At 43.4% G+C, this 21,892-nt stretch overlaps 1 protein-coding gene and 1 non-coding gene across 5 annotated transcripts in view; one reads left to right on the top strand and one right to left on the bottom strand.

Moving 5' to 3' along the window:
• Nucleotides 1-21,892, bottom strand: part of LOC143988162 (putative cation-transporting ATPase 13A4) — a 162,071-nt gene that overhangs the window by 11,491 nt on the left and 128,688 nt on the right. For all 4 annotated transcript variants that reach the window (XM_077487495.1, XM_077487493.1, XM_077487494.1 and 1 more), the window contains 6 exons: nt 15,327-15,423; nt 14,155-14,227; nt 13,900-14,074; nt 9,875-10,044; nt 9,391-9,479; nt 7,783-7,863 (listed from right to left, as the gene is read on the bottom strand). In XM_077487495.1, coding sequence (XP_077343621.1) covers nt 7,783-7,863; nt 9,391-9,479; nt 9,875-10,044; nt 13,900-14,074; nt 14,155-14,227; nt 15,327-15,423 — 685 coding nt within the window. The remainder of the gene's footprint in view (nt 1-7,782; nt 7,864-9,390; nt 9,480-9,874; nt 10,045-13,899; nt 14,075-14,154; nt 14,228-15,326; nt 15,424-21,892) is intronic.
• LOC143990731 (U6atac minor spliceosomal RNA) lies at nt 15,105-15,230 on the top strand. The gene has a single exon (XR_013277444.1). It is a non-coding gene; the product is annotated as a U6atac minor spliceosomal RNA (small nuclear RNA).

Raw genomic sequence — 21,892 nt, 5'->3', positions numbered from 1 at the left:
TGAAGGCCCCCATTTGCACTAAAGTGGAAGCGGTGTGGTGGCCTGGCTCCTGCTCATCATCCAGGATAATGTCGTCCTCTTCATTCTCCTCTCCCCATCCTCGCACAACAGGGATCCCAGAAAGGTTTAAAGCATGCTCTTCTTGCTCCTGCTCATCCGCCCCGGCACCATCCTCCTCTGACTCCTCATCAGACTCCTGTTGTTGACTTGTCTCAGATAGAGTAGCCCCCCCTGGGAATTCATCCAGCATTGCGACTTCCTCATCTTCCCGCTCCTGCTCCTCCACAGCCTGATCAATGACACGACGCAATGCACGCTCCAGAAAGAAGGCATAAGGTACCATGTCACTGATGGCGCCATGGCTGCGACTGACCAGTTTGGTGATCTCCTCAAATGGCCGCAGAAGTCTGCATGTGTCGCGCATGAGCAGCCACTGGCGCGGTGAAAAAAAACCCAGCTCCCCAGAACCGTTTCTTTCGCAGAGTTCATACAGGTAGACGTTAACTGCACGTTTCTGCTGGAGCAGCCTATCAAGCATATAGAAGGTTGAGTTCCATCGCGTCGGGCAATCGCAAATAAGACGTCTGACCGGCAGATGGTGTCGCCGCTGAATGTCAGCAAGGCGAGCCATGGCCGTGTAAGATCTTCTGAAATGGGCCGAGATTTTCCTTGCCTGCCGCAAGATGTCCTGGACCCCAGGGTATTTGACAAGGAATCGCTGCACGACCAAGTTTAAGACGTTTGCCATGCACGGCACGTGCGTGATTTTGCCCTGTTTCAATGCGCTAAGCAGATTGGCACCGTTGTCACACACCACTTTACCAACTGTCAAATTGAGCGGTGTTAGCCACTCATCTGCCTGTGAACGCAAAGCTGAAAGGAGTGCCGGGCCAGTGTGGCTCTTTGCTTCCAGGCACAACAGACGCAGCACGGCATGGCAACGTCTCACCTGGCATGTGGAATAGGTTCTGGGGAGCTTGGGCGGTGCAGTGGAAGAGACGCTAGCAGCGGAAAAGGAGGAGGCAGCTGAGGAGGAGAGGGAGGAGGATGGAGTAGGAGGAGGAGAAGAAGAGTCAGGCCTGCATGCAATCCGTGGCGGTAAAACCAAATCTACACGGGTGCCACGGGTTACATGCTTGACGGCCGTCAGAAGGTTCACCCAGTGGGCAGTAAAACTGATATACCTTCCCTGCCCGTGTTTGCTAGACCACGTGTCTGTGGTCAGATGTATCTTGGCACCGACACTGTGTGCCAGAGATACATTCACTTGCCGCTGAACATGGCCATATAGCTCTGGGATGCCCTTCTCTGAGAAATACTTCCTTCCTGGGACCTTCCATTGTGGTGTTCCAATGGCCACAAATTTGCGAAAGGCCTCCGAGTCCACCAGTTTATATGGCAGTAGTTGGCGGGCTATGAGTTCTGACAAGCCAGCCGCCAACCGTTGGGCAAGAGGGTTATCCGGCGTCATCATTTTTTTACGCTCAAACATTAGGCCCACGGAAGCCTGCCTTTTTGCAGAAAAATGTGAGCTTGGCGTGATGGAAGGTGGAGTGGAGGACAATTGTGAGGAGAGAGGAGAAGGAGAAGTAGAAGACGAGGCTGGACGGTGAGAGCCTGCAGTGTGGCTTTGTGTGTTCCGTTGCTCCCACTGGGCTCGGTGATGGCTGCTCATGTGCCTTCTTAAGGCGGTCGTCCCTAGGTGAGTATTGGGCTTACCGCGACTAACGCGTTGACTGCAAAGATTGCAGATGGCAACGCTATTGTCAGCAGCGGACACGTTAAAAAAAGCCCACACTGCGGAGCCATGTGCCGGTGTCCTGGGAGCGCCAGATGTGACCGTACATGGTCGATGACTCGCTCCTGATACATTTGCAGTCTGCTTTGTCCCTGCTGTGCAATGTAAGTCATTGCTGCTTCTCCTCCCTATCTGCTGGTCCATATCTCCCTCTGAACTCCCCTCCTCTTCCTCTCTTGTGGGCACCCACGTGACATCACTAGACACGTCATCATCAACGTCACCTTCCCCACCGCTATAAGTAGAGATCTCGGAGTAGGCAGCAACACCGGGGACCAACCTCCTCCTTGGGCTGATCTGGGTACTGGCGTCAGACTGCTGAGTAGCGCTTGTTGCTACCTCCTCTTCCTGATCCAATACCAAGAGTGGCTGCGCATCAGAAATGTCCTCTTGATATGGATCGGAAAATAATTCCAGTGACTCAAGCGGAAGGTATGTGGTGGTGGTGGTGGTGGTCGTGTTGTTGGTGGTAGTGTCTTTGGGGGTGCACATAGCAGAGAGTGAAGAAGAGGGTGCAGATCGAGAGGATGAGGAGGGTGCAGAAGAGTAAGGCTGAGCGAGCCACTCAACCAAGTCTGGTGCATCCTTTAAAGTAATTGAACGCACCTTCTGCAACTTCCCACTTTGGCTCAAGCCTGTTGCTCCTGCCCTACCCCTACCACCCCTGCGGAAGGGCCTGCCTCTTCCTCTGCCTGTCATTTTTTAAATGACCCTGTGACAAAACTCTTAGTCCCTATACCGATGAAGGACTGCTGCAGTATAGGTGAGCGGTCAGCAGTGGTGCACGTCAACCCTATCTATTGTGGACCGATAGCGGTCCTTACAGAACAGCAGACTGTACCGCACTCAAGCCTATGTACCGTAGCACCCTATACCAAGTTACCAGTCCTTATAAGAACTTTTGTGGACCAAGCAGGTTGTGTATTAGTGTTTAGCAGACTGTACGTCAGTCCCTATACCGCTGAAGGACTGCTGCAGTATAGGGCAGCGGTCAGCAGTGGTGCACGTCAACCCTATCTATTGTGGACCGATAGCGGTCCTTACAGAACAGCAGACTGTACCGCACTCAAGCCTATGTACCGTAGCACCCTATACCAAGTTACCAGTCCTTATAAGAACTTTTGTGGACCAAGCAGGTTGTGTATTAGTGTTTAGCAGACTGTACGTCAGTCCCTATACCGCTGAAGGACTGCTGCAGTATAGGGCAGCGGTCAGCAGTGGTGCACGTCAACCCTATCTATTGTGGACCGATAGCGGTCCTTACAGAACAGCAGACTGTACCGCACTCAAGCCTATGTACCGTAGCACCCTATACCAAGTTACCAGTCCTTATAAGAACTTTTGTGGACCAAGCAGGTTGTGTATTAGTGTTTAGCAGACTGTACGTCAGTCCCTATACCGCTGAAGGACTGCTGCAGTATAGGGCAGCGGTCAGCAGTGGTGCACGTCAACCCTATCTATTGTGGACCGATAGCGGTCCTTACAGAACAGCAGACTGTACCGCACTCAAGCCTATGTACCGTAGCACCCTATACCAAGTTACCAGTCCTTATAAGAACTTTTGTGGAACAAGCAGGTTGTGTGTTAGTGATTAGCAGACTGTACGTCAGTCCCTATACCGCTGAAGGACTGCTGCAGTATAGGTGAGCGGTCAGCAGTGGTGCACGTCAACCCTATCTATTGTGGACCGATAGCGGTCCTTACAGAACAGCAGACTGTACCGCACTCAAGCCTATGTACCGTAGCACCCTATACCAAGTTACCAGTCCTTATAAGAACTTTTGTGGACCAAGCAGGTTGTGTATTAGTGTTTAGCAGACTGTACGTCAGTCCCTATACCGCTGAAGGACTGCTGCAGTATAGGGCAGCGGTCAGCAGTGGTGCACGTCAACCCTATCTATTGTGGACCGATAGCGGTCCTTACAGAACAGCAGACTGTACCGCACTCAAGCCTATGTACCGTAGCACCCTATACCAAGTTACCAGTCCTTATAAGAACTTTTGTGGAACAAGCAGGTTGTGTGTTAGTGATTAGCAGACTGTACGTCAGTCCCTATACCGCTGAAGGACTGCTGCAGTATAGGTGAGCGGTCAGCAGTGGTGCACGTCAACCCTATCTATTGTGGACCTATAGCGGTCCTTACAGAACAGCAGACTGTACCGCACTCAAGCCTATGTACCGTAGCACCCTATACCAAGTTACCAGTCCTTATAAGAACTTTTGTGGACCAAGCAGGTTGTGTATTAGTGTTTAGCAGACTGTACGTCAGTCCCTATACCGCTGAAGGACTGCTGCAGTATAGGTGAGCGGTCAGCAGTGGTGCACGTCAACCCTATCTATTGTGGACCGATAGCGGTCCTTACAGAACAGCAGACTGTACCGCACTCAAGCCTATGTACCGTAGCACCCTATACCAAGTTACCAGTCCTTATAAGAACTTTTGTGGACCAAGCAGGTTGTGTATTAGTGTTTAGCAGACTGTACGTCAGTCCCTATACCGCTGAAGGACTGCTGCAGTATAGGGCAGCGGTCAGCAGTGGTGCACGTCAACCCTATCTATTGTGGACCGATAGCGGTCCTTACAGAACAGCAGACTGTACCGCACTCAAGCCTATGTACCGTAGCACCCTATACCAAGTTACCAGTCCTTATAAGAACTTTTGTGGAACAAGCAGGTTGTGTGTTAGTGATTAGCAGACTGTACGTCAGTCCCTATACCGCTGAAGGACTGCTGCAGTATAGGTGAGCGGTCAGCAGTGGTGCACGTCAACCCTATCTATTGTGGACCTATAGCGGTCCTTACAGAACAGCAGACTGTACCGCACTCAAGCCTATGTACCGTAGCACCCTATACCAAGTTACCAGTCCTTATAAGAACTTTTGTGGACCAAGCAGGTTGTGTATTAGTGTTTAGCAGACTGTACGTCAGTCCCTATACCGCTGAAGGACTGCTGCAGTATAGGGCAGCGGTCAGCAGTGGTGCACGTCAACCCTATCTATTGTGGACCGATAGCGGTCCTTACAGAACAGCAGACTGTACCGCACTCAAGCCTATGTACCGTAGCACCCTATACCAAGTTACCAGTCCTTATAAGAACTTTTGTGGAACAAGCAGGTTGTGTGTTAGTGATTAGCAGACTGTACGTCAGTCCCTATACCGCTGAAGGACTGCTGCAGTATAGGTGAGCGGTCAGCAGTGGTGCACGTCAACCCTATCTATTGTGGACCTATAGCGGTCCTTACAGAACAGCAGACTGTACCGCACTCAAGCCTATGTACCGTAGCACCCTATACCAAGTTACCAGTCCTTATAAGAACTTTTGTGGACCAAGCAGGTTGTGTATTAGTGTTTAGCAGACTGTACGTCAGTCCCTATACCGCTGAAGGACTGCTGCAGTATAGGGCAGCGGTCAGCAGTGGTGCACGTCAACCCTATCTATTGTGGACCGATAGCGGTCCTTACAGAACAGCAGACTGTACCGCACTCAAGCCTATGTACCGTAGCACCCTATACCAAGTTACCAGTCCTTATAAGAACTTTTGTGGAACAAGCAGGTTGTGTGTTAGTGATTAGCAGACTGTACGTCAGTCCCTATACCGCTGAAGGACTGCTGCAGTATAGGGCAGCGGTCAGCAGTGGTGCACGTCAACCCTATCTATTGTGGACCGATAGCGGTCCTTACAGAACAGCAGACTGTACCGCACTCAAGCCTATGTACCGTAGCACCCTATACCAAGTTACCAGTCCTTATAAGAACTTTTGTGGAACAAGTGAGTTGTGAATGTTTAGCAGACTGCAGCAGAAGGGCAGCAGTCAAGTATAATATCCTTTCTATATTTGGAAGAAAGAATATTATACATGTACAAGCCTATTACTGTACCACTGATACCAGTCCTGAAAAGAACCTTTGTGGAACTAATAATAACAGCAAGTCTTTAAAATTACCCTCACTGCCTGACAACACTGCTTCCTTCCTGTCCCTATACAAATTGGCAAAAAAAGAGAACGATTAGTGGTTACTGGAACAGCTCTTTTGTGGACCTTGATAGTAACAGCTAATGATGATGATGATGATGATGATGATGAAAGACTAATCTGGCTGTCCCTGTAGCATACACCGTCCTTTCCCTTTCTCTAAACTAACAAAAGACACTCAGGCTGCTGCAAGAATCAGCAGCACAGCAAACCTATCAACACCTAACACCTATACCAGTCCTGAAAAGAACTTTTGTGTACCAAATAGCTAGTGGTTTATCTCTCCCTACTCCACACAGGAACCTGTCCCTATCGTAACAGAAGAAAGAATGTAAAATGGCCACCGGATCGGGTGTATTTATAGGTTAGGGGGAATGTACAAGTGTCCATGTGCTGTCATGTCTCAATTGGCTGTCCTGTATCACATGATAAACGTGTCACCAAAGGTTAAAGTTCTTGTATACATTAAACACGTAAGTCCGCCGCGGCGAACGACGGAAAAAGGCGTTCGAACGTGCGGACCGCGAATGTCGGAAATTCGCCGCGAAACGACCGCCGGGCGAAACGTTCGTCCATCACTAGTCCCTACTCACTGAATGGAGTTGACCCTAATTACCTTATGATAAGAGAAATGCGCTGTGCGGTCTCAATGACCAAATGTTTGGAGGAACTGCCTTCCATCACTGTCCGATGATCCGTGATCCCGGTGAACAGCACAGAGGAATCAGCCTTCGCTCTCCCACACAAGGCGAGATTCAGGCCACAATACAGTCTCAACGATCAATGGCTCCACTCACGAGCTCCGACCATGTGTCCTAGCTTTGGTGCATGATGTGTTGGATCAAGCTATAGACTGTATGCAATAAGCACAGCTGTTTTCTTGGAAAGTTTGCAAGGACCTTTATGTGATATAACAAGTGTTTACAGCAAGCTGTTTTCTTTACCTACTTGCTTGATAACTGTATCTGCAATTTTAATCAAGTTTTATTAAAGATTCAAACTGGTTTATGCTATGATGAAACACTATGGGGTTGTCCTTCTGGAGTACGGATAGCAGTAGTAAGCTGTTGGTCAGAGCTCATGAGTGGAGTCATTGATCTTTGAGACTGCATCGTATGGTATATCACATAAAAGTCCTCTCAAACTTTCCAAGAAAACAGCGGTGCTTGTTGCATACCGTCTATAGCTTGATCCAACACACCATCCGTCCAAAGCTAGGACACATAGTCGGAGCTTGTGAGTGGAGCCACTGATCATTTAGTCCATATCGTGGTCTGGATCTCATCTTGTGTGGGCCGATTCCTCTGGGCTGTTAACCGGATCATTGGGCAATGACGGGAGGTGGTTCCTGCAAACATTTGGTCAATGAGACCGCACAGCGCATTTGACCTTTCTTATCATAAGGTAATTAGGGTAAACTCCATTCGGTGAGTAGGGACCTTCACTTTGTACATACATCGTGTATGAGCACGATTGGTTCACTATTGTGTGACACTTCATGTGAATGAAAGATTCATCAAATTCAACATTATTCGACTATATTTGTACTTTTATTTTATGTTTTTATGTAATAATTCATATATTCACTAACAGTTTTTATTTATTGTGGGAATTAGTAGTTCCATTGTTAGCACTGTTTGTCTTATATAATTCCTGTGGCATCACTTTTCACATTTATCACACAATTGAAACAGCTGTTAAATTGATACATTGTATTTAAATTGTTTAATTTCTGGCGCAGGTTTTTTTTCACTTTTACTTATAGCTACACTATAGTCTTGCTGCTAAAAGGATATGCGTAGCGACATGTCTGTTGAGGAGAGAGGTTGTCAATTTCTGAATTCAATAATGCTAATTCTGGGGATGGGGCTGAAGTACTGTTGGGGATATCAGACAATACTTGGATTAGTTGTGACTTTTGACTGTATGTGATGACACTGCATGCTTTCTCTTAGTACTGTTAATAATAATTATGCATAACTGTAAGAAAATAATGTGTTAAGTTACCTCTCCAAGGTACGACATGATAAATAAAACAACCATCATGATAAAGATGTTCACTCTCCAGTAATACGGGGTACACACCAGCTGAGGACAGAACCAAGAATAATAATTTATTAATTGAGGAAATATAGAAAACATTCTCTCTCTCTCTCTCTATATATATATATATATATATATATATATATATATATATATATATTAACAATATATCAAAAGTTTAAATAATGTAACTTAGTTTTATTAATGTTCCACAATGTTACTTATTTAATCAGGGCTTTTTTTCTGCCAGAATGCCATTCCAGCACCTATGACCACCCTCTCTGCTTCAACCCGTCATGATACACTAGCGCCATGCAGCCCTTGAGTTTTTTGGGGTCACAGCACAGCAACGTACAGCTGTCTGTATTGGTTCAGGAGGCAGCTTCCATCCCCGCTTCTACTCACATTGTAGCGCAAAGAGCGGAGCAGCCCTGAAAATCTGGCCCAGCTACAGCTCCTCGATCAGCTGAAAAAAAAGCCAGCGCATACCATATGGACTGGGGCACTGGTGGCAGAAGAGGTGAGGGAGCTGGGAAGGAAAACGGGGGGGGGGGGGGGAGGAGGGAAGAGCTCTGCAGAGACTGAGTTTACGGAGAGAGAACTGTGAAGGGGGGGAATTGTGCAGAGAGAACTGTGAAAGTGTGTGGTGGGATTTGAGCATGGAGGAGAACTGGAAAAATGTATGTGTGGAGGGGGAATTTGTGCACAGAGGCAAGCCTGGAAAGTTGGGGGGAATCCGTGTGGAGAGGAGGGCTTGGAAAGTGGTAGGGGGGGGGGGTTTGTGCAGAGAGGAGGGCTTGGAATGTGGGGGGGGGATTGTGTGGAGAGGAGGGCTTGGAAAGTGGTGGGGAGGATTTGTGCGAAGAGGAGGGCTGGGAAAGTGGCGGGGGGTTTGTGCGGAGAGGAGGTCTTGGAAAATGGTGGGGGGATTTGTGGGGAGAGGAGGGCTTGGAAAGTGGTGGGGGGATTTGTGTGGAGAGGAGGCTGGGAAAGTGAAGGGGGATTTGGGCAGGGAGGAGGGCTTGGAAAGTGGTGGAGGATGTGTGTGGGGAGGAGGGCTTAGAAAGTGGAGGGATTTGTGCAGAGAGGAGGGCTGAGAAAGTGGGGGGATTTGGGCAGAGAGGAGGGCTTGGTAAGTGGGGTGATTTGTGTGGAGAGTAGAGCTGGGAAAGTTGTGGGGCAAGGGATTTGTGCAGAGAGTACAAGCATTTTAAACTAGGGCTTTTTTTCGGGGTAGGGTTTATATTGCAACCATCCTGGAAAATAGCGCAAGGTCTTATTTTTGGGGTAAGTCTTCTTTTCAGGGAAACACGGGTATCAAACTGTATTTTTTTGATCATTCTATTTGGAATATAAGGTGCTTTATTCAATATATACAGACATAGCAATATATATACAGTATATTCTAACAACACAACAAAAACTTGACTTTTTCATAAAAAAAATAATAAAAATGTACTCATCAATTACATAAGGTTACTCATATAGCTAAAATAAGTACTCATAGTTATGTTAATTTTATACTGGGCAGTCTTTTACAATAATTAAGACAATTGTTACAAAATACTATACCTCCAGAACAGTGTACATATCTTCAATATCAGCAAACAACACAAAAACATAAACTGTTACTTGCACAATCATCAAAAAGGTAAGTAGATCTAAAAAGAAAAATATGAATGCATTACATGAATATTATTGATAGTGTTCAACCATTGTGCTGTGACATTTATTGACAGACAGACAGTTAGGTAGATAGATAGATAGATAGATAGATAGATAGATAGATAGATAGATAGATAGATAGATAGATAGATCCAATTGCAGCAGCATTTTCATATTTTTTCAGCTATTAGTCCCACTAGATAGGATTGTGTTTTGTGTCTGGCCAGTTGTAGGCCAAGCATGGGGGGGGGGGGGGGGGGGGGGCAGAGACACAATTCCTGCACTGGTGTCTATCATACACACAGCAATGATGTCAGCAGGAGTGTCAAGGTAAAGGGTATAAGCATACATTGAATTATTTTTTACATTCATACAGGAAATTGCAACTCACAGTTAGTATATAAACGCTGTCTGAATGGCCGTCCTTTGGAGAAGACAAACTCTAGAATAATATAGTTGAATCCTGTTATAGGGAACATTGTTGTGGTGATGAAGTTCTCTGCAAACCGATGTTCTCTTATGGTAACATTTTCCATGCTATGGTTTAATGGTAGACAGGCACTGCCAATTAGAAATAAAGAAAAGTCAAACTGTGTCAAGTTCAATCAAATATTTACTGCATATATTTTTTTATTTTACATTTGCTACAGGTTGAAAACTTTCACAGTTTCTAATGGCAGAAAATTAAAATATATGGTGTTTAAGTTTAAAAAATAAATAAATAGAAAAGTAGATTATTTTATTTGAATTAAAATGTAAGTGTATGTATAAAAACAGTAACAACAAAACATATTTGGCGTATATGTAACAATCAGCGCCACCCCTAATTATAATTAAAGTGTTAAGTGAAAATTATTGTGCAAAAAATATATGTATACCAAATATGGGGGGTTATTTACGAAAGGCAAATCCACTTTACACCACAAATGGAAACTACAAGTGCAAAGTGCACTTGAAATTGCACTGAAAGTGCATTTGGAAGTGCAGTCTGTAAATCTGAGGTGTAGATCTGAAATGAGGGGAAGCTCTGCTGATTTTATCATCTAATCATGTGCAAGCTAAAATGCAGTTTTTTTTTATTTTCCATGCATATCCCCCTCGGATCTACAGCAACTGCACTTCCAAGTGCACTTGCAGTGCAATTTCAAGTGCATTTTGCACTTGTAGTTTGCACTTGTAGTGTAAAGTGGAGTTGCCTTTCGTAAATAACCCCCACTAAACACTCTAATGACCCGTATACATAAACGGAATTTGCGACAGAAAAAGTATGATGTGAGCTTTTCATCATATATTCCGACCGTGTGTATGCCCCATCTGACTTTTTACTTAGAAAATTCTGACAGACCTAGAAAGAGAACATGTTCTATATTTTTCAGACAGAACAAATTCCTATCGGGAAAACCGCTCATCTGTATGCTGTTCGAACGTACCAAAAACGACGCATGTTCTGAATCAAGTACGAGACGGAAGCTATTGGCTACTGGCTATTGAACTTCCTTTTTCTAGCCCCGTCGTATGTGTTGTATGTCACCGCGTTCTTGGCGGTCGGAATTTGGTGTGATTGTGTGTACACAAGACAGCTTCAGCGGAATTCCGTCTGAATTCCGTCAGAAAAACCTTCCGAGTTTATTCCGATGAAAAAAACGGTCGTGTGTACAGGGCATCATTGAATCACCTCAGTATACACAAAATTAATACAAATATATACAGTGCAACGCTACTCTCTTAAAATTGCAAATCTGTGTACATGAATCAAACAACCCACTACATTAAATATAGCCCAATACAAATATATGTATAAAATCTTGATCAGTGAACATCCGTAGATATAAATCACCACCGTGCTCTTCTATGGACAATTGTGAACACCTCCACCAGCCAATAATATATGCATAGTGTATCCAAATATATATTGCAACACTTTTGTGTTACTGTGATCAATTTAAAATCTGCTGTGAATGTGTAATTCCACAGTAACAACAGTGCACTCCACCATGTGATATTGCAATATGCTCAACATTTTTATCTCTCATCATAAATAAGGTCAAATAGTGCTTTTACACTTTCCTGCAGGGCTAGTACACACATATGGGGTCCATTGTCTGTGGCTTAGATACACATCACATGTATAAAATGAACTTATAGTGCTCACTGTATTTCTTAATATATAAAATGGTTGTAAACCCCAGTTATGAAATTGGAACTAAGCACATGTATCGGCAGTGTTTATTTGTTTCTCTCCAAAGCTCTAAGCCCTTGTACACACGGTCGGAGAATCTGTCGGAATGAGTCTTATCGGACCGCCTCGTCAGATAACCCGACTGTGTGTGGTATGCATCGGACTGATTCCGTCCGAATCTCCGTCCGATCCAAATTTCCAACATGTTGGAAATATTTCCCGACCAACTGGGCTGGACGGACCTAATCCGATCATGTGTAGAGCATTTTCATCGGACCAAGTGCCACGCATGCTCAGATCAAATTCCTACATCAAACCTATTGGCTACTAGCCTGAATGTAGTCCCATCGTAACGAAATTACGTCATCACGTTCTGAAAGATCAGATTTTTCGCCAACTTGGCCCGACCGTGTGTATGCAACAGTTTCGGACACAATCCGTCGGACACAATCCGTCGGACTAAATCCGACGGGCAAAATCCGACGGATTTGGTTGGCAAAATCTCCGACCATGTGTACGTGGGCTTAGTGTCGTTTCTCTCTGGTGCTTTGTTCCTTTGTTATCAGCATGAGTCACTTTGAAGAAGTTTCCCGACACATGAGATAATAGGAGAGATCCCAGCATAGAAACATGATGACATCACTGGCCTTAGGCTCTGCACCTATACACGTTACATCAGGGGGGGGGGCGATCTTCTTCAGTAAGACTGAAGAAGCCCTAATGAAGAAGTATGACCCTCTGGATGTAACGCTATTTGACCTCATTTATGATGAGAGCTCAAAAATGGAGGTGAGCAGATTGTAATATCATGTGGTGGAGTGGCATTACGCATTCATAGAAGATTTGGAATTGTTCACAATTGCACATCGGTGTTGGAAGGCATATTTGGATAATGGAAGATTTGGAATTTTTCACAATTGCACATCGGTGTTGGAAGGCATATTTGGATAATGGATTCTTAGCTGTATTGGGGCAATTTTTCTTGTAATAGTTGAGGTGGCTATGCACTAAAATATATGAGTATTTTTAAGTTGTGTTACACTGTTTTTGTTTTTTAGTCATTAGTTTAGGAGTCAGCTACTTCTTTCAACATTAGGGGGGTTGATTTACTAAAGGCAAATACACTCTGCACTTTGCAAAGTGCAGTTGCACACTGTAAGAGCAGTTGTTTCACAGTTTGGTAAATAAGCAGAAGCTATGCTGACTTCCATCATCCAATCATGTGCAAGCAAAAATGCATTTTTTTTTCATTTCCCTTGCATGTGATTGGGTACACTTTACCTCATTTTACTGAGTTTTGGAGCCATTGTAGGTGCAGAGTACAACTGCCCTTTGCAAAGTGCACAGTCTATTTGCCTTTAGTAAATCAACCCCAAGGTGTCCATTTTATAAACATTAGCATGCCAATGAACAATAGCACACCATAGTCATATTGTTTTATTTTTTTATTTTTTGCACTCATAGTTCTACTGCTAATAGCAATGTAAACTCATTAATTATTATTATATTAACTGGTGCAAACACAAAACATGTTTGTTGTTACTATTACTGTGCACTTGCCGCAATTCATATACCTTCAGACCTCAGATCAGCCCTAAAGCTTGTACCTTCAAATCTCTTAAAAACCCCAAATAATTACTTTCAGACCTCAAATAGCCCCAAAGCAAGCATATTAAAACCTCATATATACCCATTTAATGCTTTTTCAGATCTCAAATTAGCCCTTATTCCTGTTCCTTTAGACCTCAGATCAACATCAATACTTGCACCTTCATACCTCTCTTTGGTCCAAATGAATGTACATTTAGACCTCAGATCAACCCCAAATTCTTCAACTTCAAACCTCAGATCTACCAAAACTCTGCACTTCCAGAAAATGCAGGGACTACAAATACCTGCTGCATAGTAAGAGGGATGGGTGTGGTTGTGTGTGTGGACTTTTTTCACACACTAACATCCTCGCATTAAGGGGGTTGAAAGGTTGTGGGCTGTTTATCAACTATGCCCAGGTTTCAGTGAAAAAGACTTGGTGCGCTCACCTATGTGCATGTGGCATGGTTTGCCGATCCTTGCTTTAGCCTACTGATGGATTTTTATAAAGCTCCATGTGAGGGAGTATAATAATTTCAACATTAGTTTAAAAAAAAAAAATGTCTTTTACTATCCTTATTAAATGTCATTTTTAAAATTGTGGCTAAACAATGGTTAGATCTACAAACCATGTGGTAATCATTTACCTGAAAACATCTGTTTCATTGTACCATGGCTGTTGCAGAAGTAGGAAGAACGCAGTTGTCTGTACAATCACACTGAAGATAAAGTGCATAGCAATGGACAATAATAGTGGAGGAGAAAGAAGCTGTCCTGGAGGTCTGTATGGAACGAGTTTTGGTGCTGGACCATTCAAACTTACTAAATAAAGAAGAATGTTGTGTCATATGGTCTCTTGTTGGAGAAGTCAGCAATAAAATACTAAAATAACAGATACTTACAAGTTAAAGCCACTGTAATATTGATAGCCAAATCTTGTAGTAGGTATTGATAATTTCCCAGAAGGGTTTGTTTCTAAGACAAAATAACTTGTTGAAAGCAAAACAAATAATTTGATAACTTTAATATTTATACAGAGCTGTGTTTCCAGCAGTGAGTGTGCAATTTATAGTATATCCAAAGTTACTTATTTTTTGTTTTAAATGGACTAGAACCATGGTCACATTGGTCAGGTATTATTTGCTGTCTGTGTCCCCACTGGGGATAGGTCCAGAGCACCACTGCCACTGGGATATAAAATTATGGCAAAATGTTACAGTTGTTTTTTTCATTAGGAGGTAAAGGTAAATTTTCCAAGGGCTACAGTTATTCTAGTGAGACCTACCTACGACAAGCCTTCTCCTCTCTTTGGAGAAATTCTCACCTACTTCCTATTTAGTCTACAGGACAGTAGGCAAAAAAAGATTAAATATCTCCAGTGTGACACAGACAGCAAAAAAAAAAAAAAAAATCAGAAAGGGATTTTATCTATTCAAAAGTAGAAATATGCAAATGCATTAAAAGCATATGTGAACACAATGATTACATCCTTTGGCTAAAATCTACTCTGGCACTCACAGCACCTGTGCAGAAAAATATGATAAGCTTCTATGGAGCCACCTCATTAACATCTCAGGACATAGATAGCTCCAGAAAATATTTTAAAAGTTATTTACATTGCAATGGGCCATTGCTGCCAGGTGGGAGTCAGTTTTAGGATTATTTTATCAAAATATCAAGTACTCTTAATATCTCCATAAGAGAAATCCAGAGCTGGTGCCAATGGTAAGAAAAGGCCAACTCCTTCTCTTTAGTAAGGTAAGAATAATCAGCGAAGTACTTTTTTTGCAATTTAGCCTATCTGGAGCATATAGTAATAGCACTTAAAACAGTGGGACAATTTTATACAAACATTTACAAAGTAATTAGAGAATCTAAAAATCAATTGTAAAAGGATGCAAGAGGTCCCAGGGGCCTTTACAATATGTATACGGTTAAGGCATTGCCACTTACTTTGTGGCATCTCTAACCATGTTCTAACTATCTAACCAAAAAAATAATAATCCAGCAAGCAATCACTTCAAAACATCTTCACAGTAACAGCAAGGAAAAGTTTCAATTAAGGCAACCATACCCAGAATAGATATGCTATGCAAGTTAGACCAACAAGGATGAACATGGTCATGAACTTAAAGATAGAGAACGTTGTAACCAAAGTATTCCTTCCTTCCCTGTGTAAGAAAAGAACATTGTCTTATTACATTGTTGTACACAGTGTTGTACATATTTTAGGAGATGTACAATATTTTCTCAAAATAAAAGTAGAGGTGTTATTAATAAATCACAGCATGGACCATTTATTTCATTTGGTTCTACTGATAGCAATTGACAATCTGGCTCTGGAGTTATCTTAGATATATGAATATTTATTTTATATCTATATTTTTTATTTGTTAGTAAGACATTTTAAAAATGGAACATGCATCAATATGATATAAAAGACCCACAAAAATCAAAAGATTATACAGGCATACCCCACTTTTAAGTACGCAGTGGGGTTTATTTACTAAAGCCGGAAAGTGCAAAATGAGGCTCCCTTCTGTATAGAAACCATTGAGCTTCTAAGCCCAGATTGTTCAATTAAGCTTTCGTAATAAAACATGGAGGCTAATTGGTTTCTATGTAGAAGTGAGCCTGATTTGACACTTTCTAGCTTTAGTAAATTAACCCCATTGCGTACTGAAAAGTGGGGTATGCCTGTAGTACTAAAAATAAATTTTACATACAGAAGGTTGATTATAGTATTTACTTACACACAACATTTATGTGCCAAGAACGTATCCTCATACGACACACTGGATTGGGCCTAAATCTGGCAGACTACCAAATTGGCCACACCAAACATAGCAGCCCTTGAAACCAATTACAAGGTACTAACCAGATGTTACCTGGTCCCCGCCAGAATATCAAAATTCCTCCCCAAATACCCCCCCCCCCCACTCCTTCCAAGGCTGTAGAGCCCCAGGTACACATTTACACATTTGGTGAGACTGTCCCATAGCCTTTTGGTCGGAAGTGTTCAAGATTCTCTCTACCATGTTCAATACCACCTTGCCACCAGACTCAATGGTAGCGCTCCTGAATAGCAAACCACAAGCCATAGCATACTGTCAATTCAAACTCCTACTCCTTGTAACAAAGGCTGCAAAACAAACCATAGCGAAAGCTTGGAAATTAACCACACTATGCACAGTGTCAGTCAAACAAGAGTAACAGGCAATTATCCATGCCAAAAGAGAGGCAATCTTACTGGATAAACTATCCAAATTTGAATCACTGTGGCTCCCATGGATTGAACACCACCTACCACCGGGATTTGATTGCTCACATCTATTACCCTGATGGTGCATACCACCCACTACACCACTCCATATACCACACCTGGTTCGCTGAGCCACTGACCCCCTCTGGAGATGCCTCCTTTCCGCCATCTTCCCCCTAACCTCCAAACCTCACTCTCCACCTTTTTTTTTTCTTCTCCCCCACCCACCTGATATATCTCTTGTTCTCAAACTTCACGCTACCTGTGACCTATTGGTACCCCTGTACATATGAACCTAAGACAGCAAAGCTCACCGACATATAGTTCAATGACAAACCTACAATGGGGACACCTGGTATGGGTCGGATTATTGATCCTCACCCCAGGAAAAGCCAAGCCACATAGCCGGATCGTGGCCCTGGTAAACATACACCCCCCCCCCCCCCCAACTACCCCACAGATAATCATCCTATCAACCCACAGGATACCTTGTCCCCCCCTCCCCATGTTTTAAGATTGTATTACACGGTTTTAGTTTTAACTCTTCTCCATTTGCAATTCATGACTACCAAAGCCAGAGACGTATCCCTTAGGATACCGACTGTACTGAATAACTAGATGAAAAGATTACATATGTCATGTGTTTAGTTATTGAGAAGCCTTGTTATATGAACCTGTTCACCTTATTTTCTTACAAATGTTCTTGACTAATACCTTGTACTGTAATATTCTCAATAAAAATGTTTGAAAAGCAGGTAAGTCTGTGTTCACTTAAAACTCCCAATCATATGAAATCATGGTTAATTGCAGATGATTGGCTGATTGCAGTACTCACAGCTATACTATATTCACTAAACTCAGTGAACAGTCATATTGCAAAGTGAACAGCCACTTTTAATAAATCAACCTCCTTGTTTCTTTAAAACACTACCAAGGGAATTCATGAAGGGTGTTGTAAACACCCTTTCGAATTCTGACAGGGCACAGCATCAAAGGTAATGGTACTTGAGCTTGATTAATGTACCTGTCACAGGTACATTAATCTGTCTGAATACGCACTGTGGAAGGAGAGTTCACACTAGACACTCCTTCCTCAGCACACTCACTCCCTCCCTCCCTGGCCATCAAACGCATCACACTGACAGGTTCTTGGCTCAGGACCTTTGTATGGGGGGGGGGGAGCCTGATGGGGAACTGAGAGTCTAGTTCCCTGTCTGGCTCATTTTACTTTTGATTGAAACTGTGCAGCAATGGACAGGTCCATATCCATTATTCAGTCCAATAGCAGCTTTGGACATGCGAGCAGGCAAAAAATTTGTTCGAACACGCGAACACCGTTAAAGTCTATGGGATACGAACATGAAAAATCAAAAGTGCCCCAGGGGACATGTATCAATGCAAAAAAAAGTTTTAAAAACAACAATTTTTTCGGGAGCAGTGATTTTAATAATGCTTAAAGTGAAACAATAAAAGTGAAATATTCCTTTAAATTTCATATCTGTAAGGTGTTTATAGTATGCCTGTAAAGTGGCACGTTTCTCGTCTTTAGAACAGTCCGAGAGCAAAATGACATTTCTAAAGGAAAAAAAGTCATTTAAGACTTCTCGCGGCTATAATGAATTGTCGGTCCCGGAAATACACATAAAAGTCATTGAAAAAAAGGCATGAGGTTCCCCCACAATCCATTACCAGATATTACCAGATATTACCAATCCATTACCCATTGTGTAAGAGGGGGGCAGGGCCACCTGGTTATGTAACTGAGTGACTCCGCCCCCTCTGATGCTACGGGGAAGCCATAGGGATGTCTCCGTGTATCCGAGGGGGCAGGGTCACCCGGCAATGTCACCGCGTGGCCCTGCCCTCAGTTATAAAAGAACTGTCACCTGAGAGGCAGGTCATTACGGCGGGTGCCTCCCATGGAGGAAGATCGGTGGCGGCGATTGGCTTTTGTTTTTTTGGTCCATCAGAGCGAGAGAAGAAGATGAATGGACTCTGTGGGACACTTTTATTTATTAATAAAGGACTTGTCCCAAGCCGCCTCTTGTGTTTTTTTACCATTTTCACACTTTTTTTGTGAAATGGTAGGGGTACATTTGTACCCCGTTACCATTACAGACAGGGGGGTGGCCGGTATCTGGGGTCCCCTTGTTAAAGGGGGCTTCCAGATTCCGATAAACCCACCACCCCCAGACCCCCACAACCACCAGGCAAGGGTTGTGGGGATGAGGCTACCCCAAAGCACCCTCCCCATGTTGAGGGCATGTGGCCTGGTATGGTTCAGGAGGGGAGGCGCTCTATCATCCCCCCCTTTTCCTGTGGCCTGCCAGGTTGCGTGCTCGGATAAGGGTCTGGCATGGCTTTTTGGGGGGACCTCACACCATTTTTTTTTGGCACAGGGTTCCCCTTAAAATGCATACCAGACCTGAAGGGTCTGATATGGATTTTGAGGAGGACCCCCATGCCATTTTTTTCTAAATTTTGACACGGGGTTCCCCTTAATATCCATACCAGACCTTAAGGGCCTGGTGCGGAATTTGGGGGTCCCCCACACCATTTTCTTTTAAATTTTGGTTCACGGTTCCCCTTAATATTCATACCATGTCCCCTGGGGCAGGACCCAGGTCCCCAAACACTTTTTATGACAATGCCTTGCAAATAAGCCTTTAAAATGAGCACTTTTGATTTCTCCCATATACTTTAAAGGGTGTTCTGCGGCTTTCGATTCTGCCGCAAACACCCCAAATTGTTTGCTATTTGGCGAACACCCGGTGAATTTGGGCTCATCCCTAGTTGTGAGCTGTCAATTAAAGGTAAAGTGGACTTCATTGGAAAAACTACAGCCCTGGCCAAAAGTTTTGAGAATGACACAAATATAAATTTTCCCAAAGTCTGCTGCTTCAGTGTTTTTAGATCTTTTTGTCAGATGTTATTATGAAGTATAATTACAAGCCCTTCATAAGTGTCAAAGACTTTTATTGACAATTACATGAAGCTTATGCAAAGAGTCAATATTTGCAGTGTTGACCCTTCTTTTTCAAGATCTCTGCAATTCACCCTAGCATGCTGTCAGTCAACTTCTGGGTCACATCCTGACTGATGGCAGCCCATTCTTGCATAATCAATGCTTGGAGTTTGTAAGAATTTGTGGGGGTTTTTGTTTACCTACCTCTTGAGGATTGACCACTGGTTCTCAATGGGATAAAGGTCTGGGGACCCAAAATGTCAATGTTTCTTTCCCCAAGCCTCTTAGTTAGTATTTTGCCTTCTGGCAAGGTGCTCCATCATACTGGAAAAGTCATTGTTTGTCACCAAACTGTTCTTGGATGGTTGGGAAAAGTTGCTCTAGGAGGATGTTTTTGTACCATTCTTTATTCATGACTGTATTCTTAGGCAAAATTAGGAGTGAACCCACTCCCTTGGCTGAGAAGCAGCCCAACACATGAATGATCTTAAGATGCTTAACTGTTGGCATGACACAGGACTGATGGTAGTGCTCACCTTTTCTTCTCCGGACAAGGTTTTTTCCTGATGCGTCAAACAATTGGAAAGGGAAATGCCTCATCAGAAAATGCATCAGAGAAAATGCCTTTACCCCAGTCCTCAGCAGTCCAATCCCTGTACCTTTTGTGGAATATCATTCTGTCCCTGATGTTTTTCCTGGAGAGTGGTTTCTTTGCTGCCATTCTTGACACAAGGCCATCCTCCAAAAGTCGCTGCCTCACTGTGAGTGCAGATGCACTCACACCTGCCTGCTGCCATTCCTGAGCAAGCTCTGCACTTTTGGTGCCCCAATCCTGCAGCTGAATCAACTGTAGGAGATGGTCCTAACACTTTCTGGACTTTCTTGGGCACACTGAAGCCTTCTTCACAACAACTGAACCTCTTTCTTTGAAGTTCTTTGTGATCTGATTGATTTAGGTGCAATCTAAGCAGCAGCATTATCCTTACCTGTTAATCCCTTTTTGTGCAAAGCAATGATGATTACCTTGCAGGTAACCAGGGTTAACAGAGGAAGAGCAATGATTTCAAGCACCACCCTCCAATTAAAGCTTCCAGTCTGTCATTCTAATTCAATCAGCATTACAGAGGGATTTCCAGCCTTGTCCTTGTCAACACTGACACCTGTGTTAACAAGAGAATCACTGACATGATATCAGTTGGTCCTTTTGTGGCAAAGCTGAAGTGCAGTAGAAATGTTGTTTTAGGGATTAAGTTAATTTATTATGGCAAAGAGGAACTTAATTAATTACAATTCATCTGATCACTCTTCATAATATCCTGGAGTATATGCGTATTGCCATCATACAAACTGAGGCATAGAATTTGTGAAAATTAATATTTGTGTCATTCTCAAAACTTTTTGCCAGAGCTATAGTCTCTCAGCTCCCATCAAGCTTTACCCACACAGTGACTAGTCATTTCCCAAATATGGGCATTGCCCTGTATACATTTAGCTTTCATTCAGAGAATCTTCCACGTACAGCTTCCTAGCACATGGAACTGCACAATCTGTGTACTGGCATACCTCTGTATGCCAGCTCACAGTTGGTCTTAATTCCCGACAGTTTGCTAATCTGAGAGCTATCAGTAGTTCTTAATGAATTTGTAGCTGCCAAAGCGACAGGTTCTTAAAGTGGCAGTAGTAAGAGCTAATTGAATTTGCCACATATTTTGCTAATGTTACCCACACTGGTGCAAATGCTTATCTGAATTAGTAGAACTGTTTTGAATTTCCCAGTACAGGTTTTATTTACTAAAGGAATAGCAAGTCTATTAATTTTTTCTATGAGAATGAGGCTGATTTACTAAAGAAGATGAAGTCTTCACACAATAAATTGGCTAAATATTTACTTCAGTTATCCAGTTATGTGAAAAGCGAATTCTCATTTACATATTTCATCTGCCGATGATTATGTATTTAACCTTTTCTGGACAGCCTTTTTACTTTATACCCATTTACTGTGGCAATGCAGCCTGGCAGCCTGTGCGAAGCAATGTACCTGTATGTCACTCCATGCAGTAGCCTCTGTGAGGTGCACCGATTGGATAGAAGGAGAGCCAATCATCAGGTTTGGTGGATGCCATGTCAGCTGGCCACCTGCGATTGCCCCCCAGAGAGGCAGAACAGTGATCTACCTATGTAAACAAGGCAGATCCATGTTCTGTCAGGGGAGAACATGGAGATCTTGTGTTCCTACTAAACAGGAACATGGATCTCTGTGTTTGCCCAGTCAGACCACCCCCCACACAGTTAGCAAGCATCCCCTTATCCCTTTGATTTCCCCTGGTGTAAACCCCTTCCCTGCTAGTGTCATTTATATAGTGACATTTCTTTTTTTTTTAGCACAGATCACTGTATTGGTGTCACTGGTCTC

The sequence above is a fragment of the Lithobates pipiens genome, unplaced genomic scaffold, assembly GCF_037356315.1.
Source record: "Lithobates pipiens isolate NorthernLeopardFrog02 unplaced genomic scaffold, aLitPip1_a1.2 Scaffold_18, whole genome shotgun sequence".
Taxonomy (NCBI): Eukaryota; Metazoa; Chordata; class Amphibia; order Anura; family Ranidae; genus Lithobates; species Lithobates pipiens.
This window is presented reverse-complemented; position numbering and strand designations above follow the sequence as displayed.